This window comes from Stylophora pistillata, chromosome 1 (genome assembly GCF_964205215.1).
Source record: "Stylophora pistillata chromosome 1, jaStyPist1.2, whole genome shotgun sequence".
Classification (NCBI taxonomy): domain Eukaryota; kingdom Metazoa; phylum Cnidaria; class Anthozoa; order Scleractinia; family Pocilloporidae; genus Stylophora; species Stylophora pistillata.
In genome coordinates this window covers 33,605,214-33,633,041 of record NC_142519.1, presented here as the reverse complement: position 1 = coordinate 33,633,041, position 27,828 = coordinate 33,605,214, and the positions used below count along the sequence as shown (strand labels likewise).

The window sequence follows — 27,828 nt, the reverse complement described above, 5'->3', positions numbered from 1 at the left end:
AGGAAAACTGAAAGTGCAGGAGATATCAACATAACAATCGGGCAGCAAGGAAAACAAAAAGTGCACGCAATAAACGGAAAGAAAGGAAAGCAGCACTAATTGGAAGGTGGTAGGCCTTTTAAACACGAAGACACGGAAACATTGAGAAATAAATCTTTACTTTAAAAGTTTTGCAATCATTTTCCGGATAGGAAAACTATTTTATCGGAAATAGGGGCAAAGGGGAAAAGATTAGAAAATAGATTTTAACCTGCTCATTCACATTCTTACACCAAAACCAACTATCAAAATTTTAAATTCTGAGTGTTTTTTTGTGAATCGAGGGAAATGTCTTCCTCTACTCCATATATTTTAGAATGAGCTTTCACTACTTGACAACTCCATCAATAAGAACTCTTACAGAATTTTTTATTGACGAATTTGATTTTTTCCTTATCTGTCATCTGATTCAGTATCTAAGTACCAAAGTTTATTACATAAGAACGAATCACAAGCTTGACTTGCTAGAAGGGCCAGGCAAACCCCAACACCTCAGACGACTAATACCTCCGTCTGGATAAATAGTAAGCCGTACATGGGAAACCACACCACAGTCTTCAAGCTTGGAGAAGAAGTGACACTTGTGTGGAGACAACTGAAAAATAGGTCACGTATCATCCAGTAAATAATAAAAACAAGTTCACTATAAATCTTCAAAAGTCAACCCCTTCAGAAATAATAAAATAGTGCACCGTCCGAAGAGGCCTAGGGTTCAAGGGCACTCCTAAGAATTCCACGAGCTGAGGTGGACTTCACGATAAGGAAAACTGCCAATGACACAAAAACTCTCTTTACACATGTGTGACAAGCAAGTAGGTAACCGGTCAAGTCGCCCGAAAGTAATCTCGCCCGAAGCCATCTCGCCCGGAACCAAAGTCATGTTGCCCGAACTTTTATTGAGTGTTTAAACCTGAAGAAAAGTCACATATTAAGTAAATCGTAGCGAATAAACTCGTAAAATGTTGACTCGTAAACTGTTTTGGTCCGCTAACCTACAAGAGACTCGAATACCGCTGTTCATTTCAGCGTTGTTCGTTGCTGTTACTGACTGTCAGTAAACTTTTCAGTAAAGAAAAGTAATATCTTAAGTAAATGGCAAGGAATAACCTCGTAAAATGTTGACTCGTAAACTGTTTTCGTCCACTAACCTATGCAAATAAGGAGTTAAAGAAAGACTCAATCGCTGTTCAGTTCAGTGTTGTTCGTTGCTATGAACTAAACTGATTATTCTACAGCACAGATTCTAATAATTATAAGCGGAACACATCAGTTATCAGAATTGTTCACACATATCAGAAAAATATATCAAGTTCTCTTAGTTCGATTTCTCGTACAAAAAAAACAACCTGAAACTTCAACAGCGGTTTTTTGTTCACGGTCGTTCCTTGTTTCCTCAGCCGGTCGAATGTAAATTTTGATCCGGTTTACCATATATAAAGAGAGTAAACTAATAACAGCCACCTCATTCCGACTTGTAAAATGTTTCCATCATAGTTAGTTATAGAGGCCATGAACTAAACTGATCATTCTACAGCACAGATTCTTGTAATTATAAGCGGAACACTTTCAATTATCAGAATTTTTCACACATATCAGAAAAATACATCAAGTTCTCTTAGTTTGAATGTACCGCAACGTCACAATCTTGCTTGGGAACCATGTGATGATTCTTGAGCAAGTGCTGTATTCAAGATGGCGGTGTTTTCCAATGTTCCAATCGTAGCGATGTGAACCTTCGTTCGAAACAGAATGCTTCCACATTTAAAACAACAGTGAGAACCATACTGTAACTGATACTACTTTTTTTTTTTTTTCCTTTTCGTGTTTTATTTTTAGGATTACTATCTCCATAATATCAAACGACAGCGAAACGAACAACCTGAGTTTCACGGGTCAACATTTTACGAGTTTATTCCTGGCCATTTACTTAAGATGTTACTTTTCTTCAAGCTTAAACACTCGATAAAATTTCGGGCGACATGACTTAGGATTTTGGGCGACATGACTATGAATTTCGGGCAACACGACTCTGGTTTCGGGCGACATGACTTCGGGCGAGATGACTTTCGGGCGACTTGACCGTAAACCAAGCAAGTAATACCGCAAGAGCCGCCAAACTTCATTAAAGACAAGAGGAAATTAGCAGGTTTGCAAAGTGAAGGAGCCGATACCGAGCGTTGTTTAAAGAGACACAATAGGGAGCTATCTTGCAGCGGTTCTTTGTGTCAATTCAACTGCTTGAGGTAAGGTAAAGATACATCAAAAGTGTCCATGGAAAGATCCCGTAAAACTGCATCAGCATCCTTAAAATGCATCTGCCTCATTCTCAATGGAGGAAAGGCTGGTAATTGCAGGAAACTCTCTCTCTTCGTTTCGTCCACAATATCGGGAATTTATTGGGTGTAGCCCTTCGTAAGACGTCCCTCATAGAAGAGGGAAAGCCGTCTGTGCGACTGTTTTGTTTCACACCATGTAAAATTAGAAAAACAAGAGGGCTGTTGTATAGCATAACTTAAAAACAAACTTGAGCACCTTAGAAGTGGGTAAAATTGTCCTCCATTTTAGCAAACACCAGTCATCAGTGGAAGCATCTAATCTCTTTAGGTATGGCACCAAGACTCCTAGCAATAATAATAATAATAATAATAATATATTGTGATCAGTCCTCTATCGTGAACATTAATATTAATTCTTTTAAAAATTTGTAAATAATTAGATATATGGTTTAAAATTGTAAATTTTTGCTATCATTACTATTAAACGAAGCGGGCCAATTTTTATCATAATTTTTGTAAATACTTTTAGTGATTATAGTGAATAAAGGTTTTGTTTTTAATAATAATTAAAATAATAATAATAATAATAATAATAATAATAATAATAATAATTTAAAACATTACAATAACTTCGCGTGGGTAATGGTTTTTCCTCTCGTACATTTCCAAATTAGTTGACACGGAAAACCTCTATTAAATTTGGTTCTCTAGGATCAGACTCGTATCAGACCCAAACTAACTTTGATAACAAAAACGACCTACATATAAAAATCGCGAAAACAACTACTAGTTCGTATTGAAAGAATTAAAAAAAAACGTGCATCGAAATTAACCTTATAAAAGTAAATTACATTAAAAACAACAATAATAATAATTATAATAACAAATAACAGTTATAATGACAATAATCATGATTATAAACAATACTAACTAAAAGAAAAAGCTTTTAGCCACAAAAAATTAGGAAACTGGTTAGAGATTAGAAAGACTTTGTAAAATGAAAATACACGTTCAAGTAACTGAAGGTATTTATTGTGATTGTGTTCAGGGCCTTTGATTTTTTAACCTGTTTTCTATTCTGTTGTCAAATATTACTTTTTTATCATCTTGGGTACAATTATTCCCTTATAAATAATTTGTGGAATCCTGGCTGTCTTTGACAAAATTAATGACACCAGAAAGAGTACACTGGTAATTTTTAGTGTGCAGTAGTGTAATTTGTAAACTTGTCGACTTGCCCCCTACCCCCCCCCCCCACCCCCCTCTGGGTTACAGAGAATTATTTGGTGAGCTTTGGTAGGTTATCACAACAATGTAGGTTCAGGCATGACATGCTATTACTACCAGCAATGGATAAAGTAAGTACGATGATAAATACTGAGTACAGTCCCTTTTTGGTTTGGCCCCAAAAAATTTGAGTCCTCCCAGAGACTCAAACCCCAGACCTTCCAATTTTATGATGCTCCACCAAGCATCCTAGTTTTGTTATCCTGATTATTACCAGTGTTGGCATTGTGACTCTTATTACTAATGGTTTGTCCAATTCACTTCGTAATCATGAGTGATTAACAAAACAATCCAATTTGTTAATTATAAGTATGATTACAGACAGAATTGGATGACAAAGTCCTATTACCATTAAACAATTTATTGAAAAAAGAACAATCATGGTTCTCTCTGCAAAATGTGCAACAACAGCAAGCGCACACGACACTCACCATCCAATTACACAGGCATGATGTGTATGCTGTCCAATAACATTAACCAATTACAAGCATGATGCCTACATTGTCCAATTAGTGTTAAAATCCAAGTGGTGAGAAACAATTGTGTTTGAGAATTTTGCTGTAGTTTTGATCTGATTATGATTAATATTATTATCAATACTGAAATGATTAGTATCTTTGTCATCACTATCACCATTATGTTCATTAATTTTTACCTTCTATTAGACAGGAATGGGGAAAATTGCCCTTAAAGTGATTGGTGTCAATTTCAATCTACAAGAAAACACACAGATATATAACTTAATACAACCTTAGTTTCCTGAGGTTGAAAACAACGGAGTTTTTTTATGCCCTCCTGGTTTAATAAAATAAATCCTACCTTTTTCAAAGTTCCTTGATGTCCTAACTGAATAACTGCCCATTCACAACCTGTGATTAAATTATATATTTAAGGCATATGTATTTATGCATATGTGTATTTAAGGCATCAATGATTAATCACCAATACATTCTTAGTAGGCCTGATTAATATGAGTTTACAACTGAAGGTAACTTACAAACAAGTGTCATTCATTTTGCATACTTTGCAAAAAACATTACTAGCGTGGATTAAGGATAAACTGCAGCCAATCAATGCGACTCAGTTATTTTTCCTACTCATAGTGACACCCCAGTTGGTTGCATTATTTGTCTATTTGATGATTATACAAAATATATCAAGCCAAGCCTAAAACAACAGCTGCAGCTGATTAATTATTGTACTTATCAGGAAACTATAGTTTGTAGAAGATTTCCTTCTAGAGTTGAAGACCTTTTTCTCACAATAGTAAAGTTTATGGCTGTCTATTTCTCTGTCTTCCAATAATTTCTTGTTTCTTTTCTGATTGTTGTTTCAATCTGAGAGTATTCATGAATTCTAAGCTGATCATATTGAAAAACTGTTCCACAGAAAAAACTCTCACTGACAACTTTTCGTTTCTAACAAGGAAGCAAGTAAAAATAATATTACAAGGAGTCTGTTTCAACATACAAACAAAGCCCTGAACCTTCTTAGAAAACTGCATTGATTTATAATTTGAGGTACATGTAAATGTACCTCTTCAGCAGTGGTATTACTTATATTTCTACATGTACCTACTATAGATAGCACTTTCTTGTTCTCTTTGGCACTACTCTTAACTATCCCTCTCTCTCTTCCTTATCTCTGATCACTTAGTAAAGATTGTCTCCTCAACATTGACTTTGAATAATTATTTCCATTTGACATGGCCATTAACTGACAATAATTATGCCTTGTATATTCAGTGGATGTTGTAAAATACACAAAAAACCTGTTCTCAACTCTGACTTGGACAATGTGATTTCCTGCCTGAATCAACTTCCCACATCTATTTCACATCTACTTGCCCCTGTGAAGCACAGGTGTAATATGGAATCTTGTACCTACAGTACTCCATAGCATTACACTGCACTCAAGTAAGTTCACTTTTCCAGGTCGCACATATCATATTTATACTATGTTTCCTTGTCAATGGACACCGAGTGTGCTGAGTGTACACATGGACGCATGTATGGGCATTACCTACTCTAATCAGGTTAAGGCATATCATTGTAAAGTCAAGGGAATTTCTGAGCTTGATTGACAAATTTTCTGCAGTATAGAGCTATGCTGCATATGTACTTTGCAATCATAGCTGGTGTCAGCTGATGCTATAAGATGTAAGTAGAGGACTCTTATGGCAAAGGGTAATGACATCATTTTGCTCTCAGAACTATAAGAAATCTAAACATCATGCACCAAATAATTCATGCTAGGTTAATTTATTCTATTTTTTTCAATTCTTTGTTTTTTTTTAAGTTTAATACTGTACATGTAGAGGTCACAAGTTTAATGATCTTGTTAAAAGTTTCAATTAACTAACCTTGTACTTCTAGACATCCATCTCTTCCTACTTCAATTATACTAGGACGATCCAGCTACAAAAAAAAAAAGAAACACTTAGTTGAAGTGATCACTACTCTTGCCATTTCACAATCATGATATTCACAAGATTCCATTTTTCTGTGTTTTGTGCAATAGTAGATTTAGATGTATATGTGAACGATCCTTCGCAGTAAAGCACTATTTGAACAATAGTGAAAATCAGACCTGAAAAAAATTTCAGGCCTGTACGGGATTCGAACCACTGACCTCTGCGATACTACTGCAGCGCTCTACCAATTGAGCTAACAAGCCAACTGGGAGCAGGCCATCAAATTAATTCGACATAAACCCGTAGATGATAAATCAAACAACAACAAACATATGAAACATATGTATGAACTGCGGTTATGAGACGTATATGTGAACGATCCTTCGCAGTAAAGCACTATTTGAGCAATAGTGAAAATCAGACCTGACAGGCCTGAAATTTTTTTCAGGTCTGATTTTCACTATTGCTCAAATAGTGCTTTACTGCGAAGGATCGTTCACATATACGTCTCATAACCGCAGTTCATACATATGTTTCATATGTTTGTTGTTGTTTGATTTATCATCTACGGGTTTATGTCGAATTAATTTGATGGCCTGCTCCCAGTTGGCTTGTTAGCTCAATTGGTAGAGCGCTGCAGTAGTATCGCAGAGGTCAGTGGTTCGAATCCCGTACAGGCCTGAAATTTTTTTCAGGTCTGATTTTCACTATTGCTCAAATAGTGCTTTACTGCGAAGGATCGTTCACATATACGTCTCATAACCGCAGTTCATACATATGTTTCATATGTTTGTTGTTAGTAGATTTAGATCTAAAAAAAATGCAGTTAAAACAAAGAAGGGGTAAAAAAGTACCTAGCTGGGGTGCAACTGACCTAGACTTGCACTGTGGGGTTGGTCCATGTGTAGACCACCTCACAAACCCAGTCCATGGACCACTTCCATGGACCACTTTCATGTGTTATTTTTGAAATGTGTAGTTTGTGTACTTTTCACTTAATATGTTCTTGTTCTGGTTTATCTTTAACAAGAAATCCTTCATTAGTTAATGATTATTACTTAGAAGTCATCTGTATGTCTGCATAATATATTTAAGCACAGTTAGTTTGTAGAGCAAATGACATTCAATTTAAGGATTATAAATGAAAACTTGAACAAATCTTTCCTATGGCATCACCTAGTACATTTCCCTATATTTTCGTGTTCTTTAGATTTGGCTATAATTGAGTGACCGTTAAAAATTGGGGATGCAAGTCCATGGAAGGGGTCTATTAACCAGGTCTACAATGGTGGTACATGGATCCCCGTCCAAGTTTTGTATGTCTCAGGTGTCTCCAATAGGCAAGGACCAATCACATAGCATAAAGTGCTGAGCTCATTCTGTACCGCATAAAGCTTGTTATTTACAAAACTTAGAGTTGTAAGTGGTTTAAATCATGAAAAAACCTCATACAGAACAGCAATTTTGAGCTAACATAATAAAATAAATGTGTACAGGTACAAACTGATTTCTCAAGGAAGGCCCACTGAGTTAGCCAGTTCTAGCTGATGACCACAACTCAGCTTAGCTTAGCATATAAGGCACTATTAATAATATTATTGTAATAATTATCCTTGTGAGTAAATTTCAATTACTTGAAAGCTCTTAACTTTCTAAGTTCAAATGTCTTACCAGTTCAAAATCAAAGTGAAGGAGAATTCCTAGATAAATTCCTTTGTGAGAACTTCAAATAATTTAGAATTTTGTGCTATGGTTTACACCCCATGGGTTACAAACTGGACAAAAAAAAAGAGGGCTGCTTTAATGATGTTCCAACAAAACCAGGTCTTACCCTGCGAGCAGTCTCCCAGCCTTCACCCATGTTAGCTGCTAACCCAGGAGCAATTAGATTTCGAGGGTGCCCAAAGTGCATGTCACTCCAACCTACAACCACTCCACCATTCTCCATGGCTACCAAGTCAACAGGCATCTGCATAGCAAAAATGTATTTTATCTCAATTAACCATCACACAAGGGGTACTGTGCTCCACAGTATGCAAATGAAGTATTTGTAAATGTTTTGTTCTACCTTCCTATTGTAGCTACTTTGACCTATGTGTATTTGACTTTACTTTACATGTCACATATGTCTTTCTACCTCAAGTTTGTCACGTGAGACAAGAACTTGTTGAGCTGGTATTTAAATTCAGTGAGAAACACAGTCCTCATTATTTTTGTACTACTGGTATATTCTTTGTTTGATTGCTTTAGGTGACAATTGTTTGGTTCTCTGAGCTTGATCTGATTATTAAAAAAAATAAAATAGTTCTAAAATCTATGGTCTATCTTTGGGGTTTGATCTTCATTCATAGACACCCAAGTGGAAAATCCTGAACAACTATTGGAGAGAAAGGAACTTGTGGTTAGTCCAACCATAACCAAAAGATCAGCCATCAGGGCTAAAAAACCTGTGGTTAAATGGAATAGAACTGCCTGAAGTCCAGCGATGCTCTAATACAGCTTTATTTGCATTTTCCGAGAAGATGGATCAAAATTGTGGACTTAAGCTTGAGTTAAAATAAAGAAGAAAATGAGTCAGGCTTCTTAATGAATTAAGAATTTCTTGTTTAGACTGGAAGAAAAGAAAGGAAATTTTTCACTGTAGAATCTTTTCAGTAGTTTTCCAATGCACACCTCTCTATGGTAAGTCAGTATGTCCTATGTAGGTTGAAACAAAAGTTTCAAGTTTTTCAGAAATTTGTGGTCATATGATATATTGCTTATGGATTGAGTTTGGTCAGGCGGAATGGGAAAATAATTATTTGCTTTGGGTCATGATACACGTACCAAGCATGGTCAATAAAGTAGATAGTATTGCAGTGAAAGATATTTTTTCCCTGCTCCAATAACCTATACCAAGAAAAGGGTGGAGGAACTTAAAATTTATTTCTTTTTAGTTCCAGTTTACAATATCAAGTTGAACATATAAAGGTACAGTAAGTTGTCACTATTTTCAAAGTGCTAAAAAGTTAACCTTGTTGTTTAATTGTTTCCAATCCTTGACTGCTATTCCATACACTCGAAGGCGAGCCACTCCACCATCTATTGAATTTTAAAGAACAAAACAAAGATGTAGAAAAAAACACAGTAAGCTGTGGTCATTAATATTAAGCATAGAATGAATTTATCTGTATTATATAACTTGTCCAGGTGAAATGTATATCAAGCTTGATTTTAAAATCAGATCTTATCTTATTCCTTATTGTTATTTTCACTGCCAAAACAAATCAAACTGAGAAATGTTTCAACATAACTTGAAAGTTAAAAAATTTACCTTAATTGTTGCACGATGAATACATACATACATACCTAAACTTTATTTACCTCGAATTTAAGAGTAGCTGTAAGCTAATATCTTTGAGTGATTAAAATGAAGTAAAAGGAATAAGCTAAACTAGAATAAATGAATAATACATTAATGATAATAAATATTTACATATTAGCATTATTTAAATATTATTATACTACTAAATTCAGTATTACACAAAGGAGACATACTGAAGTATTTGGCCCCGAAAGTCTGGAAAATTGGAAGTTTTAAAGGTGTCCGGGAGAGAGTTCCATAAGTTAGCAACTAAGTAAGAGAAAGAGTGAAGGCCATATGTTGTAGTTTTAGATTTTGGAAGGGACAAGATGTAATTACCACGTAAGTTATAGGACATAGATCTAAATGTAAACATATCATTTAAATATCCTGGATAGTTAGTAAAAAATAAACTAAAGTTAAAAATAAGTTAGTTAAAAATAAACGTATTATACGAGGATTCATAATCTTGTAGAAGAAACCTTAAAATCCGCTTGTTTAAGGCCTCCGCTTTACCAGAATTGTGGGTGCTGCAAAAGTGCCACACAGAGGAGCAGTCATAAAAATGTAGCAGGATGAAGGCCTTATACAGCTTTAATAGAGTGTCTCTGGTGATGAGTTTTCGGAATCTTTGCATAGTTAACTTTAAATTAATTGTTAATCTTTTTACATATAGTGGATACATGTTTGTCGAAAGAGAGCCTGTTATCAATATTCATACCAAAAATGTCTAGAGAATTTTTAGTTGGGAAAGAGAAATTGTGATCAGTTTTTCCCAAACAAATTTAATAAAAACCATTAACTAGGTGGAGTTGTTGAAAATTGAGATAGTAGTAATGAGGCAACTTTGACTTCGCTGGAAGAAATGTTTCTGACATGTACAAGATCAAAGATTGAAGCAAGACAACTGCCAGTTGAGTTTGTTTTCTTGTCCTGGTCAACATGCAGTTACAGTGACTAAAAGGGACTTGAAAGTAATTCAAAACTAGAGAACTCAGCTTTAAAGAATAATCATTGACCATTGCCTCTATAAGTACAAATGATAGAGCAGAAGGGAGCAGGTCTGAATGCCTAGATGACTGCTGTCCTCTATGAAGCCAAGGGTACACCAATTGCTACCATCTGAGCAACTTTAGTGTACAGGTGTACTTTAATGTCGGGTGTGGACAAAACATGGGGTAGGCCATGGCCTACCCTGTGGCCTATCCTATAGCGTACCAGTGGTCAGATTTTTAAAAACATAAAAATAAAAACAGTAAGAGTCAAATGAATATGCTGGCACACTATTCCATGCCTCTAAAGAGGGTATACTAGGAGGTCACTAACACGATTTCCAACGTCCAAGGGAATGAAACAATGCAAATATTACAGCACTCACTTAAGCACTCAACCATAACGGTAGGTTGAGGGGGAGGGGAGAGGAGGGGCCAATATTGCGTGGTCGCAGAGGATATGTAAAACGGCGGCTTCACGATACAGGCTGCCAGTTGGTAACATATATTGGAGTGCTAGTGTAAAAATGTAATGAACGGTGTTACATTGGACAACATATCCAGGCAAGAAAATGCAAACATTACGTGCCAGGCCAATTTTTTAAGTGCCTCTTAAGTGCTGTAGAGTAATGAATTTGCAACAAGCACCCTGGGACACGCATGCATCACCGTCATAAACATTTCCCAAACTTTACTTACTTTTCCAAAGGGCCAGTATTGCACTAGTTTGAAAGGAGAGGTGATTTGATGATGTTTGCCCAAAAGTTGTGTTTAACCGGCTTCTGTTCCTCGATTCCTTGTTCTATCAGAAGGTTAAGAAATTTTGATCGGAATGCGGCCGCCAAAACGGCAGAAGAAAGTAGTTGGTAAGACAGTCCTCAGGAAACGTTGAAAGGTTTCCAGCAATGCTATGCTTTTAAAAATCTGGGTAAAAGTGAAGAACAGCTCCCCTAAAAGTCTATCGGCCGACCGTCGGCCAACTGTCGGCCAGCAATATACCAACAGTTGACCGACAGTTACTTGACCCTTACTGTTCTAGTAGAATCAGTCACATGATGTACCACAAATTGAGCTAAAATTGCATCATCGTATGTCCTGGGTAAGTTTATCTATGAAATCGTCCTATAATGCATTGTGGTTTGTTTTAGGATGTCATATATGGACTTTCGTGGAGGCGTGGTGGCCTCATGGTTAGTGCGCTCGACTCCGGATCGAGTGGTGTGGGTTCGTGCCCCGGCCGGGACATTGTGTTGTGTTCTTAGGCAAGACACTTTACTCTCACAGTGCCTCTCTTCACCCAGGTGTATAAATGGGTACCGGCAATTTAATGCTGGGGGTAACCCTGTGATGGACTGGCAACCCATCCAGGAGGGAGTAGAAATACTCCTAGTCGCTTCATGCTACAGAAACCGGAGTTAAGCACTGGCCTTATGGGCCACTTAGGCTCGTAAACAGACTTTACCTATACCTATATGGACTTTCAATAGTCCATTTTACAGTTGTGTGCTTGGTTGCCAAGCCTTTGAATGGGAGTGAGGCTAGGGTTGACCCTGTTATGATACAAACCTTGCTGCCTTTCAAATGTAAATCACTTTGTTATCATGCTAAGTAGATACAGGTCTCTATCACAACAAGGTCACCTTCAGCCTCACTCTGAATGAAAGGCTTGGCAACTAAGTACACAACTGTAAAATGGCCTATTATCTCTGTCTGTTTGAGTTTATATTTGGTAAATATTTTCAGTTAGTTTATTATTTTTTTACGTAGTCACTTGTCAGAGGCAATAAAAGCTGCTTACTTTTAGTAAAGCAAAAAAAAAAAGCTGCAAGAAGCCGCTGTCAACAAATTTTTTGCTTCTTGACTGCGAGGATGATGCAATGGGATTTGGTAACTAAAAAACCTAAACATAGGAGATTGCAATGAGACTGGTCCCAAACCTAAAAAAAATGGTGGACTCAAGTGAGAAAGTTTCAATTCGCGTTGATATGCAATGTTCTTCCATGCGAGCTGAGGCTTTTCTGGTATTCAACAGGGGTTCTCAACCGACACTTGGCCAACAAATTACTGACATTCTGCCAACAGTCGGCCGACTGTTGGCAGAAGATTTTCGTAAAAGGCGGTAACTGACAGTCGGCCAACTGTTAGCCGACAGTTGGCCAACTGTTGACCAACCGTTGGCCGACTTTTGGTCAACAGTTGGCCGACAGTTTTTGGGGGAGCTGTTCTTCACTTTTTCCAAAATCTGAGCCCCAGTAGGCCATAGGGTAGGCCATAGGGTAGGCCATAGGGTAGGCCGCCCTTGGCCTACCCCACATTTTGTCCACACCCATCAATGTCTATGAAATTGGCATTGATCATAATTATAGACAAATAGGAAATATGAAACTTGTTAGTTTAATAATTGATGTTTAATTAAACATAACATTACCTGGATAGATATTAAGTCTAAGATGAGTCCACCTTTGGGAGTTGTTAATGTTAAAAAAATTATGAGCCATGGAAGGGTAACCTGGTTGTAGCTTTGTCATTGGTAAAATATGTGTCCACCCCTGTAGCAGAGAATAAAACAGAAATAACACACTCAGTTGTGCATCAAAGTTTATAGCTGAAGTATAAGTCCACTATGATAATAATTTATAATAATAATAATAATTTGTATAGTGCAAATTCCATACAATGTTCAAACGCGCTTCACAATAAAATAACACTAATAATTAATACAACTATTAAAATAAAATAAAATAAATACTAGAACTACATACAAATACTAAGGTTATACTAATACTGCTATTATAATATCGTGTTCAGGCTAAGATAAAAACGCTAAATGAAAGAGGCGTGCTTTTAACTTTGATTTAAAAATATCCAATGACTTAGAGTTTCTAACTTCGAATGGTAATGCATTCCAGAGTTTAGGTGCTGCGCAAGTAAACGACCTGTCAACAAGTGTCACTTTAGATTTGAATCTGGGTTGGATAAGCAAGAGGGTGTCACAAGAGCTTCTCAGGTTATAGCATGACTGAGACTTTAGAGAAATCAATGAATCCAAGTAAGTGGGAGCTGTACCATGCAAGATCTTGAAAGTTAAGGAGGCGGATATAGTTTTTCACTTTTCTGATGCAAGATATTTAAACTAAAATTACGAAGCTTAGCTTTAACGAATCACGATCACATTTTCCCCTGAAATAAAGATATTATTGAAGAATCAGTTTGTTGTAAATATATTGAAAAAATGGCAACGTTGCTGGCTTGCAATGCTGGGTCCAAAATTAGACTTGACTTGAATTTTCTTAAAAACTGGATGGTGAATTTATTTTAGATTTTGTATACGTCCTTTGACTGTCTTGGTCTAGTTGACTGTTAAGTTTAAAAAAATTCTGTCAGAAAGTTTAAGGAAAAGGGGCCTTTTTTAGAATTCATCGTTAACTTTTTTCCCTGTTACAGAATTTTTTCGAATTTTTGTAAAACACGCACAGAGCCGTTCCAAGTTAACGTGCAAAAAATAAAAAAAATTCACCGAGCGGAAACTGAAATACCTAAGTATATAAAGTTTCAAATTTCCGAAAATTTCGACTCAACAAGATGGGCAATTGTGCATGTGCAACATCTGTGTCACGCCACGACACTTGCCACGGATGCCACGAGGTTTTGGACATCTTCTTTACTGAACACCCTTCGCGCTCTTCTAAAGAGCTTTATTTTGCTAAGAGAGGTTCACCTTCTGGGTGGATTGTGCCTGGTAATGGCTGCTGTTCTATTTACCTTCAAAGTGCTGGATTATTTTGTGCAAAGTGTCGGGATGTTTTGTTCCTCTTGGAGCTGATCGACGCGATGTGGTGGGTGTGTAGAAAACGAAGACCTAAGACCTAAGACCCAAAAACGAAGACGCCCCTCAAAATCACTCATAAACATCTAGAGACGGGTATCTTGGCCTCAGATGTGTAAAGAAGACAAGATCTTCGATTACACAAAATTTTGACCAGGGTCTTCGTTTTCTACACATCGCTCCTGGTGTGTAGAAAACGAAGACCCCCCTCAAAATCACTCGGAAACGGCTGGAAACTGCTTTTAAAGACTCCTAGACATAAAAGGAGTGTAAAAAACAACACGGCTCCGGAAGATTTTCAATTATAAAGAATTTCGACCAGGGTCTTCGTTTTCTACACATCCCCCGGTGTGTAGAAAACGAAGACCCCCCTGAAAATCACTCGGAAACAGCTGGAAACCTCTTTTAACTTTTAACTCCTAGACATCAAAGGAGTGTAAAAAACTACACGGCTCAAGATTTTCAATTTTAAAGAATTTCGACCAGGGTCTTCATTTTCTACACATCCCCCCCTAGGAAGACTACAGATCAAATTTTTTGAGCAATGCGAATTCGAATAATTCATTTATGATTACTTTTAATGTACTCCTGGAAGCATAAAGAGGCATTTCAGATAATTTCTCAGAAAACAGTCCTTGGGTGCCCCTGAATTATAACGAGGAATTCGTTAAACGGAGGTTGGTTAAATCGAGATTTTACTGTACCTTTTTTGCTGGGCTAAAGAAAATGGTCTTTTATATAGAGGTTGGTTACATCGAGGTTCGACAGTAGATACATGAATGAGGGATTCTCAATTGTTTGTTCATATTTTGTTAACGTTCTTGTTGAGCACGCTGTTTTTGTGGTTGCTTAAAGATGAAAAATGTTGATGTTGATAGCAACAAGGCTGGGCATTTCACCCCTTGACAACTCTAGGATCTCCCAGTGACATGGCTATTTAATGTCATGAACGCTTTACAGCAAAAGATGATTCCGAAGAAACCTCAGACAGACCCTAGTCAAAATTTTTTTATAATTGAAAATCGTCAGGGGCGGTGCTGTTTTTTACACTCCTTTGATGTCTAGGAGTCATTAGAAGCAGTTTCCAGCTGTTTTGGAGTGATTTTGAGGGGGGTCTTTGTTTTCTACACACCGGGGGGGATGTGTAGAAAACGAAGACCCTGGTTGAAATTCTTTATAATTGAAACTTTTGAGGAGCCGTGTTGTTTTTTACACTCCTTTGATGTCTAGGAGTTGTTAAAAGCAGTTTCCAGCTGTTTCCAAGTAATTTTGAGGGGGTCTTTGTTTTCTACACACCGGGGGGGATGTGTAGGAAACGAAGACCCTGGTCGAAATTCTTTATAATTGAAAATCTTGAGGAGCATTGTTGTTTTTTACGCTCCTTTGATGTCTTGGAGTCATTAAAAGAGGTTTCCAGCTGTTTCCAGGTGATTTTGAGGGGGGTCTTTGTTTTCTACACACCGGGGGGGATGTGTAGAAAATGAAGACCCTGGTCAAAATTTTGTGTAATTGAAGATCTTGTCCTCTTTACACATCTGAGGCCAAGATACCCGTCTCTAGATGTTTATGAGTGATTTTGACGGGGGTCTTTGTTTTTGGGCCTTAGGTCTTTGTTTCCTACACACCCGTAATGTGGTTGGTGATTTGCTAAGAATGGAGACCAGTGCTTCCTTCCCACCGTTTTTGTAAAGATCTTTTAAGTCATCGTAACACAGACCGCTTTCTGCAATTTTCTGAATGATGTTTTCTTTGACGAGGAGCCCGCTATTGCCCTGTGAAAGCTTGTCTTTGAAAGTTTACATGCGTTCGTGGCGTCCGTCAAGAAAGTCCATGTCTACGAAAGCAAAGGAGGCGGATTTCACATGCGTTGTTTACAATGTCAGTGCTTGTTACCTACAACGAGGATTGAAAGAGGACACAGTGGAGGGCACGTACATCTTCCAAAGCATAATGTGCATTGAAATCTTCATAAAAAAACGGCTTGATACACAGAAGGGAGATTGCTTGTAACATGGTTTTCCGTCAGGATTGAGGAGAGCGTTACAACCTTTAGCGAGTGTTTTGATGAGTGTAAGGTTATCGGCCAAAAACACTTTCTTCGACGATAATGTTTCTTTATTTGAATTTCCAGCACATCGTAGGAGTGTAGGAGTGTTGAACACAGAAGAATTATGGCCAATTAAAATGGTGTGACAATGTGTACTGCTGGAAAGGAAAGTGGTAAAAGATTGAAGACATTCGCTCAGGAGTGTGCTGGAACATTCTCTTTGAGCAAAGTTCTCTCACCATACATTCAAAGTTTTGACAGTGACTTGTTTACACAAGAAGCATAGCTGCTGATATTACATGTAGTTAGCACCTATTTAGTGTTCCGGAAACCAGCCACAATATGAGAAAATAGCTCCAACGATCGCGATTGTGTTAGTGGCCGGATTCACACGTATTTTGGTCACTTGAGAGTGTCGTAGCTTTCCGTTTTTGAAACACACTACTAATAAAGTTAGAGGAAAGTGTAGGCAGCCTACCTAGAGGCATAAAACATAGTCTACTAGGCAGATGAAAAAATTATTCTGGCCTAAGCACGGCGGCCATGTTTGTTTGTTTGTGTGTGTGTGTGTTCTTTTTTTTTTCCAACTTTTAAAAGTCCCAGGTAAATTAGAACCCAGTCTGCATGCGCCATAGAAACTATATCCAGCCTCCTTAACAGAAGAATCTTGACTACAATTCTAGACTGAATCGGCAACCAATGCAACTTGATTAGAAGAGGTGTTATGTGACAATAACTACACTCAGCAAATATCCATGGTTCGTACTCTTTTTCAGAAACAATTTTCCAGGTCTTTTCCAGGCTTCAGATTATTCTTCCAGGACTCCAAAATTAACCTGGGTTACAGCTACTGCGCATGAGCTTATGATGATACATGAGCCCTTGATCCAGAGTTACACTCGTGTCAGTTCCGGGAAACATGAAAAAATATTGATGCGGTCATGTGGTCAAAACCAGAAAGGCATATGTTATAAAAATACTAAAAAAACTTTTCTCATTTGTTTTAGGGAAAACTTTATTACTTTATTCAGTTTAACAGATTTCCAGGACTTTCCAGGACCAGCATTACTTTTCCAGGACTTTCCAGTCCTGGAAAATGCAACAATAAAATTCCAGGACTTTCCAGGATTCCCAGGACCCGTATGAACCCTGAATATCAGTCTAGCACAGGCAACCTGCGCACGTTGTAATTTGATCAATGAGCAGTTTGGCAGACCATACAATAAACTGTTACAATAGCCAAGATGACTAGATATGAAAGCATGAATAAGTGACTCTGTTGACTGTTTGGAGAGATACTTCCAGATACGATGTATGTTATACAAATAGTGGAAGGATGATTTACAAGTTTTTGAAATATGATCCAACATAGACATATTGGCATCAAACCATGAGCCAAGGTTCCTAGCAAAAGGCACAGGGTGAATGTTGGTATTGCCTACACGAATATGAGTGATAACCACCTTATCAAGCTGTTGCGGTGTACCGATAATAAGAAGTTCAGTCTTTTCATCATTTAGTTTTAGCTTGTCATGTAACATTCAAGCACGAATGTCATCAATGAATCTTTCCAGTAACTCCACAGCATTAAATTGATTAACTGGAGTGTCATTTGGGTGGAATGAGATATATACCTACGTGTCATCAGCGTAACAATGCACTGCAGGAAAACGATGTTTGATAATCTCAAAGAGTTTACTTGAATACAGAGTAACTAATAATGGGCCCCAACAAGAACCTTTAAATTTTTAAACTCCAAAGTCGCCCATTTTTTATCTTTGATAGCTTCTACAAGAGAACCCACGAAGGATGCCACCATTTCTAGTTGCTTGCTCTGATTTTCCTGCAAGCCTTGCATAATTTCCATTAGCTTTTCAATTGATTCGATGCTCCTCCTGAGCGAAATTGCCTCTTCATCTTCTCCATCTTCAGGTATTTTTCTCTTTGTTGCTCTCTTCCACTCTTTCCTGGCTCTGCTGGGGCAGTTTACGGCGTTGGATGATTCAGCACTACTTGTTCCACTCGTCCTACTGGTGATTGGCTGTGGGCCTGCAGTTCCAGAACTACTACTAGGTGCAACAGAGTCATGATCATCAATGCTTGGGGAAGTTGGACTCGAGATTGGAGAATCGGTACGTGTCCCTGCTTTGACCATGTGCTTAAGGGTAACAACATCTCCTGTCCCAAGAACACAATCAATTTTGTCATAGAAGACACTTTTTCTTAATTGGCCTCCACTCTTAGTTTTGTTCCAGGTTTTTGCATCCTTATATTTATCGATAAGGTATTTGATTTTCCTCTGGCATTTTTCTACTGTCTTTTTCGTTCCAAAATTGATCTCGATCTCGACATATCTCTTGCCACGCTATCCTAGCGTCTTTGCTTTCTAAATGGTCGTGTTTTTCAGACCACAGATCAACCAAGAAACTCTGTTCTTCGTTAGACCATTTGTCGTAACTCGATTACCCTTTTCCTTTGTTTTGCAAAGGCGTTTGTGTTTCTTGTTGCAGTGCTTGTACGACCACTTCTGTTTCGTTGGAAACTGGCGTGACGACTGGAAAAACACACCATTGCTGTAGCTTGGCCCAGCTGCATGAACACTGTTCAATCGATCGTTGTATGGTGGAACGCTCCAGTGTCCTACAGAGTTTGTCTGCTCATAGGGCAGACCGGCAGAGTTTGCCATTGGATTTAAATTCCAATTGCCGGGATTCATCTTTACGTTACTTGTTCACTGTTAAAGCATCCAGTTTTCAGCGTTTCGCAGGAAATGCCTCAGAAGGTAATTTGAACTCAGTTCACTTACCAATACCAGGCAGGCCATAATAGCTTTTCTGACAAATGATTGACAAGTTTAACACATTAAATTTTTGTCAATTTTGGCAAATTTTTACCCGGGACAAATTTTGTCACCGGTGCGTTTGAAAATTTGTCCACTTCGGACAAAATTTGTCAGGTCGCGACAAACCATCCGCACTTGTGAAGTGCTGGTGATGACAGAAAATTTGTCTAAATAAACAATTTTGTTGCTAGTGCGGATAGGCCCTAACACAGAAAACTGTAGTCTTACGGCAAAAGACAACAACCAAATGATAAACTAAAAAACTTCAACTACTCTTCTCTAAAAGTCGCATGTGTCAACATTAAAAAGGGTCCGCGTGACTTGCTTACAAGATTACTCTGTAATCTCAAAGCATGGGAACGCGAGTCGTGCGCGCACAAGTTTGTTAATGTCTTCTTAACAGTAGGCAAAAGGCATGGCAGCCATCACAAGTATACCCAAAAATTTTACATTATCTTTGCATTCAAGAAGTGTGAATCCATTGTTGTTGTTATCCAGAATTCTGATACATAGCTGATGATTAATTCTTTTTTGTGCTGGCCTATAAACGACAAAATTTGATTTCTTCACGTTAATGGTTAGTTTATTAGCATTAAGCCAATCACAGACATTTTATAGCTCATTATTAACTATGGTTTCCAGGGATTTCAAGTCCTTGTCAGCATATAACAGGTTTGTGTTATCAGCAAACAGATAAAAGCCAAGTTTATTGCTACAAAGATGAATGTCATTAATATAAATCAAGAAAAGTAAGGGGTCTAACACAGATCCTTGTGGATCACCAGTTACAGAGTTTTTCTTAGATGAAATATGGTCATTATCAATATGTGTTGTTTGTGTTCGATTAGTTAAGTACGACGAGAACCACTCATGTACAATACCTCTTATCCCATAATGGTGCAATTTATCTAGTAGAATAGTGTGATTGACAGTATCAAATGCTTTTTTGAAATTGAGAAAAATACCACATGTGAACATTTTCTTGTCCATATTAGTTTGTACTGTATTCACTATTTCCAAAATTGCATGCTGAGTGAAAAATTTCTCTCTGAAGCCATACTGGGCTTCAAATAATGGTTCATTATATTCAATGTATGATTTCAATCGGTTGTACATAATTTTTTCAAAGATTTTAATAAAGACGGAGAGTAGTGAAATAGGATGGTAGTTGCTAGGGTCGGTCTCTAGGGTCAGCCCTTGTATACCGGGATAACTTTTGCATGTTTTAGCTTCAAAGGATATTTTCCACTTTGGACAGAGAGGTTGATAAGCTCAGCTGGTGGTGAAGCGAGTATGCTCTTTGCACATTTCAAAACATGAATAGGGCATGAATATAGTCCACAAGCCTTGTTTCGTGGTAAAAGCGAGATTTCCAGTTCGATATCTGATGAAATGATTGGTTCAAAGAAAAAGGAAGTGGTGAAATTGATATTTGTTAAGTATTCATTATAGTGATAATTACTATGTTGTACATTTGCCACTAGTTTTTGGCCAACCATAAAAAAGAAATCATTTAGTACGTTCGGCAATTCCGCTGGGTTACATGTCATATTCCATTCCCGTTTAGTCGTTTAAGGCCAACAACGGGTTTTGATTTTCTTTTGTTTCGGTTCAGTACGTTGTTGATTCCAATCCATGTTTTCTTCATATTGTTTATATGTTGTGTGAAATATCTGTGATAATATAGAGCCTTTTACTAAGACGAATTTGAGATGTAATTTTGTTTCGATAGGGTTTGTATTTGTCGGTATCCCCTGAGGCGAATAGAGCGTTTTTAATTTTTATAGATTTGATTAGCCCTTTGGAAATCCATGGTTTTAAGGATTGCTTGAATTTTCACTTTGACAGAGGTTTAAGCGGAGCATGTTTGTTTGTCAGTTTGTTCTAAATTTTTGAAAAAGTGATATCGATATTTCCATTTGTTCTTGCAAGAATCGATTCCCAGCCGACTTGCACTAATTCAGAGTTATAATCCTTTCTGAAAACCTAGAGAAGTCACACACCATGGTCTTTTTAGGGAAATTTGTTTCACAAGAGAATTCAGTCAAACAGAATTGACAGTAGTGGTCGCTTATGTCTGAGATAATGTTGCCACTTGTGATTCTTACACAGTTTTTATTTACAAAAATGTTGTCAATTAGAGTGGCCGAGTTACTGTATACTCTAGTTGGTTTATCAATCATTGGAATGAACGAGTAGCTTTGTAAGGTGAGTAAGAACTCTTTAGTGAAGTTACAGGTCTCAGCATTAAGGAGGTTTATGTTGAAATCACCCATTATGTAAACTGTCTCATCGGACTCACTGAATCTCTCGAGGGCTTCATCAAAATATGCCTGAAAGCACTCTGGGGAATTGTGCTGTCTGTAGATTGTTCCACAGGTAATATTGCTTTTCTTTTTAAAGAGAAACTCCACCCAGAGAGCTTGGAAGGCGTTGGTTGACGTTTTTTCTATTATCATATACTTAAATTTGTCACTAATGTACATACCAACACCTCCGGTGGAAAGAGGTGATGGAACGAATTCAAATTCATAACCTGGCAGAGATGGTAAATGATCTGGTACATCAAAATTTTTAATTTTAGTCTCAGTTATCCCTATAACACTGAAATAATACTCCAGTTCGTTTAAAAGATGAGTTTCTAAATTTTTAAAATTTCGTTTCAGGCTTCTGACATTGTTGGGAAGTTAAAAACTTCGGAATTCCAGTTCTGGTACCGACATTCAAGCCGTTTTTCATCGCATGAAAACTGTGCGGGGAATAATATTGGCTTCGTATTTTTAAATTAGGAAGGTTAAAATCAGGGTTGATATTGCTATCTGTGTTTAGGCTGAATAAGTCAAGCTCATAAAAACTAGTGAGTTTTTCGAGGTACTTATTAGTTGGAAGGGAGCTAGGTATAAGATTATTGAATTGGCCATGGATCAGGATAAAGTTTAAACCAAAATAAGGGAGTTCTCTGAGAAGCAGTCTCGCTGTTTTATTAGAGCTCTTAACAGACATATTTTAGGTACATTTCATATACTTATCGTAGAAGTTTCTGCAGATCCTCAACATCCTTGATCTTCAGCACTCGGGAATCCCGGTCCTTGTGACGATAAACACACGAGTTCTTAGCCCAACAGAATTCAAAGTGATAATCAGTTTTAAATTTTTTTTGCTTCGGAGAAGATATTCTGCGTTTTAGGTGTGAGATGGTCGAAGAGTCGAACAGAGGATAAGGATGTTCAGTCAGGCAGACCAAGGTTAATAGGATTTGGTTTACAAGCATCTTTCCGTTGAGCCATAACCACCTCCTTTGCTAGTCTCCTTGTAAACTTGCATATGATTGGCTTCGGCAAATTCTCAGCACCTCTGAGTGGCACTCAATTCGCTATGTCTATGTCCTGTAAGATAATATTTGTTCCCATCTCGGCAAACAATTTAGCACATAATTTGCTCGTAACTTCTGCTGTTTCCCGACTACTGAGTTCAGGTACTCCCACAATCTTGATGTTGTACTGGAAGCTGTACTCCTCGATGGCATCAATCGCCTTCCCTACCTCATCAACTTTTTCACTCACTTGGGCAAGACGAGCACTTAACCACCTGAGCTCTGCTTCTGCTCTAGTTTGGACTGGCTGAAAATCTGCTTGCTCATTTGTGGGAGATCGTTGGTCTCTCTCAGCCTGTGCCGCTGCTGATGTTGACTCGTCACCATCTTTGTTGGCTAACTGTGATTTGAGATTCTTGATCTCTTCAGCGAGATCTTCAATTTGAGCTTTAAGCTCTAGATTCTTCTTCTTTAACAATGAATTAGAGTCACTCGGCATATTGATGATTGAAAATTTGACAGTTACTGAAGAAAATAGTTATACAATGCACGAAAAAAACGTTGAAAATGTTGAAGCTAGGACAGAGCTGCAAACTATGCATCCATCTTGGTCGCTCACGGCTGACCAAAAGGTGAGCAAGGTTACTCACAGGTCTATAGTTCTTAAGGAGGGGGTTGAGACCCTCCTTTTTCAGAAGTGGTTTAACCAAAGCACGCTTCCAGAGAAGAGGAAGACAAGCATATAAAAATAAATGTCACAGCACATTTCACATAGATTTTAAAGTGACACATTTTTAATGACTTTGAAACATACCTGTGTGATTTGGGCTATTTTTTTTACCCAGTCAGCAGAAGCTGCACTTCCCATCATACTTTTTCGCTGTGGGAATATTACTGAATCTGATAATAGATCAAATAAAAATTCAAATGAAAACAATAAGTAACCATAAACTCACAACATCTAAATGTATCTACAAAAGGACATAACATTTTGGGGAATCTTCATCTAAGACCTAGGCTTCAAGTAGCTTCTAATTAAATTAACAATCACAATTTTTTGGAAGAATTAAGGCCTTACAACAAACAAATTCACATGAAGAGATACAGTACTTTAAAAGCTCAGCCTCAAGCAATCCAAGTTCTCCCTCTCCAACTCCTCATTCATGTGCTCATCCAATTCTAGAACAAATTTTTACCTAACTTGATTTGGAAAATATGGTCAAGCTCACAAGTTTTGTTAGACAACATCCATTTCCAAAGGGAACCTCATGTGAAGCACAAACAAGCCATGTGTGAGTTCTCACACTAACTACCCACATAACAGTAAAGATAGTGATGAAAGAGACCCAACCTAAAGTTTAATACATGTATCTGAAAGACTCGACAGTCTTAACAATTGCAATGTTATCACAAACACAAAACATTCTTCTCATTTTAAACCATTAGCATTGGATAGATACTACATTGAAACCCTCAGGCCCTTGCATACACCTTTACAAAGTGATCAAGATGTTTAACCCAAATGCTCTTACCATTTTCAAGACAAGCAGCTTGAACAGAAGCTTTAGGAGGATAGTTGCCTGTAAAGTGTGAGGTATCAATATCAAGTCCATGGATTACTCCAGGTATCCCTAGTTTTATTATGCACCAGTCATGGCCAGGGATTCTTTTACGTCTTGTTTCCCATCCATCCATCCACTTTCCACATAATGTGAACACTCCTTCACGCCACTCAGGAGGAGCCAGCTATAAGATTTAAGCTATTTAAGTTTGAGATACTGTTGTATGTATGTATGATGCACGATCCTCGCAGTAGAGAGCGCTATTTATCCAATAGCAAAAATCAGACCTGAAAAAAATCAGGCCTGTACAGGATTCGAACCACTGACCTCTGCGATACTAGTGCAGCGCTCTACCAATTGAGCTAACAAGCCAACTGGGAGCAGGCCGTTAAGTAGAGCGCTGCACTAGTATCGCAGAGGTCAGTGGTTCGAATCCCGTACAGGCCTGATTTTTTTCAGGTCTGATTTTCGCTATTGCATAAATAGCGCTCTCTACTGCGAGGATTGTGCATCATACATAATCTATAACCACAGTTCAAAATATATGAACTTCATATATTCATCATATCAGATACAACAATATATAAAAAACTTGGACTGCAGACTCTAATAAAGCTTTAAGAGTTTTAAGAAAGGTCACAGCCAATTGAAAGTTGATTTTGTTTCTTTTGTTGCCTTACTTAAATTTTAAGTTCAATAAATAGATAAATAATTATAGGGAGAGCAGAATCTATGAAATCTATAACATATTCAGTTAGATTGAGTGGGATTAACGGGTACTTCTGACTTCCCTCTTTCAAATGTTAGAATTTATCAGGAAAGCAGAATCTGTGAACTCTATAGCATATTGATTTTAAGTATAATAATCTTTAAGTAGTGTTCTTAATCAATTAGGCTTGGTCTGATTGACACCAATGCTTTATGTTTGTAATTTTCTCAGCATCACTCATGATTTGTCATTGACTATAAACAATTATTATTGCTAGAAATCTGTGACATGGTTTGGATTTCTTTGATTTTTCCAACATTTTAGCTGATTGTATTTTCCCCCTGAAATAAATTTTGAAATTACCTTCAGTAAATTTTCAGCGACAGCAAACCAATCATCTGTAGCAAATATTATTTCACCTCCTACCTGAAATGCAGAGAGGTCTTGTGTTTAAGTGATGTCCAGGGCATCATTCTTCCTCATGCTTGACACCCAATCTGCCTTACACAATATTCATTCAACAAACAAGTGTAGTTATCCTTAAAACTTTGAATCTCAGAAAAAGATACACAGTGCAGAGTGTTTTTATCAGATGTGAGTGCTTTTTTTGTTGGACTTGTCACCATGAGTACTTTACAAAAGACACATATTTGGCAATGTCTTTAAATATCATATAACCTCCTATGAAACTATTCTACTTTTATGGTCCAAATTAGGTTTTAACTAAACGTGAGTAGTATTGCATTGCTTGATAACCACTTGGTAATGGAGATTACTTTATAGAACATTTAGCTTGAAATACATTGAAATCGAATGATTTTCACAGGTTACGACATAGTTATGAGAACATGTGCCGACTAGGAAGACCAGAGTGTAATGCTGCATTTCATTGCAGAGAAATGCAGGTAACAGAGGTTACAATCTTATCCATATCTTTCCAGTCTTTCTTGACTTAAAAAGTAAAACTCAAATTTTCAAAATAAGCACTCCACAGTCAATCTGGGTTGATCAATTCCCTAGAAAAGCAAGATAAAGTTTCTGCAAAAATAGACCTCATCTTCTTGATTTGAATAATTTGCACTTGGTCAGTATGTTGCATAATGAGATTTCTGCAATTTTGAGGACATCCCTATCGAGATGACTGTACGAGAGCCATTAACAGAGGTTTAATAAGAAAAACATCTCTTTAATGATTATCAAGTGTATTTCATTGAGCAAGGAAAAGCAAAGTATGAATGTGTGCTTATGAGGACTTGCTAGATATCGAATTGATTTCATAGACTCTCGAATCTGAAGCAAGCTTGATTAACCTACTAATAATGTATATGCAAAAATTTCAGCAAGATCATTGGCTGAGAACACGTTAATTCTTTCCAAACAATAGAGAAATTTGCAATTGGGTGCAAAAAGATGAAAATGAGTGCAGAAAGTTGAATTTAAATTAATTAACAGGAAAGGCACAAAAGCATAGCTAAAAAAGTGGTGGACAGGTTAGGAGAAGGGAACATCATCTTAAATTCGGAGTTCAAGGAGAGGGAGGGCTAACAACAAAAACGCTCAAAAAAGCAAAAACAACTGTCTAAAAGTCTGAAAAATTTACTCGTGCTAATTCATCCCACATTACACTCGAAATCATGTGATTACTTATTTAAATAATGCAAAGATGGCTGCCGGATTAATATTCTTTTGTTTAAATTTAAATTAGCCCTTCTGGACTCGCTTGAGATAATGTATTCTTTTGAATTTTGTACTGGAGAACGAGGTCAGAAAGACCTCAAAATATGTGAACTTCATATATTCATTGTATCTGATTTATCATCACGGGTTTATTACGAATCAACTTAACGGCCTGCTCCCAGTTGGCTTGTTAGCTCAATTGGTAGAGCGCTGCACTAGTATCGCAGAGGTCAGTGGTTCGAATCCCGTACAGGCCTGATTTTTTCAGGTCTGATTTTCGCTGATTTTCCCATCTGATTTTCGCTGATTTTCTGATTTTCATCTGATTTTTTTCTGATTTTCGATCTGATTTTCATCTGATTTTCGCTGATTTTCCCATCTGGAAACTCGATTTTTAAAAATTGCTGATTTTCGCTATTGCATAAATAGCGCTCTCTACTGCGAGGATCGTGCATCATACGTATGTACAACCGCAGGTTAAAATATATGAACTTCATATATTCATCGTATCTGATTTATCATCACGGTTTTATTACGAATCAACTTAACGGCCTGCTCCCAGTTGGCTTGTTAGCTCAATTGGTAGAGCGCTGAACTAGTATCGCAGAGGTCAGTGGTTCGAATCCCGTAAAGGCCTGATTTTTTTCAGGTCTCGATTTTCGCTATTGCATAAATAGCGCTCTCTACTGCGAAGATCGTGCATCATACGTATCTACAACCGTAGTTCAATATATGAACTTCATATATTCATTGTAACCAAAAGAATATTAATCCGGCAGCCATTTATGAAAGTGGTCTATTGCTAAAAGATAATCGTAAATGACTGGTTTAATTAAGTCGGGTCTGCTGTTGAGTTCTTACCCTACAACATGCTAAGTCGTTTAAATTGACAAACGTTGGAGTGGCTTCACGCGATTCCTTGCCGCCTCCTTGTGCCATGTACTAGTCCGGTGTTTTGGTCAAGGATTCCAAGGACTATGGAAAATTCACCGACGACTTTTGTTGCATGACACGATGAAACCAGGCTCGACTGCTCGAGTGCTCGAGTCCGGTCTTTTTCGTTCCTCCCCGAGAAGAGTGGGTTCGGGGAGGAGCGCGGGCTCTGGTTCCCAAACAGCGGCTAGTAATAGAGCCTACGATGAGACTGATGAGACTGATGAGACATGACAAGGATGAGACCGATCGAGACCGATGAGTATGAAGGTAGATCCTGGACAAAATGTTCGATTCGTCGTTTCGTTATGGCGTTTCGTCGTTTCGTTATGTCTAGTCGTTGTTTTCCGAGTTCGACTCGTCGAACTTTCAGTTCGTTTCGTCGTATTGTCAGTTCGATTCGTCGGCTGGCCTCTTCGACTCGTCGTTTTACAAGTCCGACTCGTCATCGACCACATCGGTTCGTCGTTTCGTCATTTCGTCATGGCGTTTCGTCGTTTCGTTATGTCGTTTCGTTATGTCGTTTCGTTATATCGTTTCGTTATATCGTTTCGTTAGGTCGTTTCGTT

General features: G+C 37.6%; 1 protein-coding gene across 3 annotated transcripts; it reads right to left on the bottom strand.

The window, feature by feature from the left end:
* Nucleotides 1–141: 141 nt before the first annotated feature.
* LOC111323716 (allantoicase) lies at nt 142–27,828 on the bottom strand. 3 transcript variants are annotated; one of them, XM_088752841.1, is made up of 12 exons: nt 27,188–27,825; nt 25,013–25,075; nt 23,911–24,124; nt 23,193–23,278; nt 12,779–12,899; nt 9,029–9,096; nt 7,847–7,984; nt 5,965–6,019; nt 4,422–4,471; nt 4,258–4,315; nt 2,572–2,660; nt 142–634 (listed from the first exon to the last, which is right to left on the bottom strand). In XM_088752841.1, the coding sequence occupies exons 1-12, from the start codon at nt 27,263–27,265 to the stop codon at nt 488–490; spliced, it is 1,167 nt and encodes a 388-aa protein (XP_088608967.1). In that variant the 5' UTR covers nt 27,266–27,825; the 3' UTR covers nt 142–487. The 3 variants fall into 3 exon arrangements, with proteins under 3 accessions (XP_088608967.1, XP_088608969.1, XP_088608974.1); XM_088752843.1 differs by lacking the exon at nt 25,013–25,075 and having other exon boundaries at nt 27,188–27,828; XM_088752848.1 differs by lacking the exons at nt 25,013–25,075; nt 27,188–27,825 and adding an exon at nt 25,076–25,228.

What these genes read in the sequence shown, in the direction of transcription:
- LOC111323716 (XM_088752841.1), bottom strand. Translation starts at nt 27,265, where the DNA reads ATGGCACAAGGAGGCGGCAAGGAATCGCGTGAAGCCACTCCAACGTTT. An exon ending in AGCTGCTTGTCTTGAAAATG is followed by an intron (nt 23,279 to 23,910) that starts GTAAGAGCATTT and finishes ATCTATTATCAG; the next exon opens with ATTCAGTAATATTCCCACAG. An exon ending in ATCAAGGAACTTTGAAAAAG is followed by an intron (nt 4,316 to 4,421) that starts GTAGGATTTATT and finishes GTTTTCTTGTAG; the next exon opens with ATTGAAATTGACACCAATCA.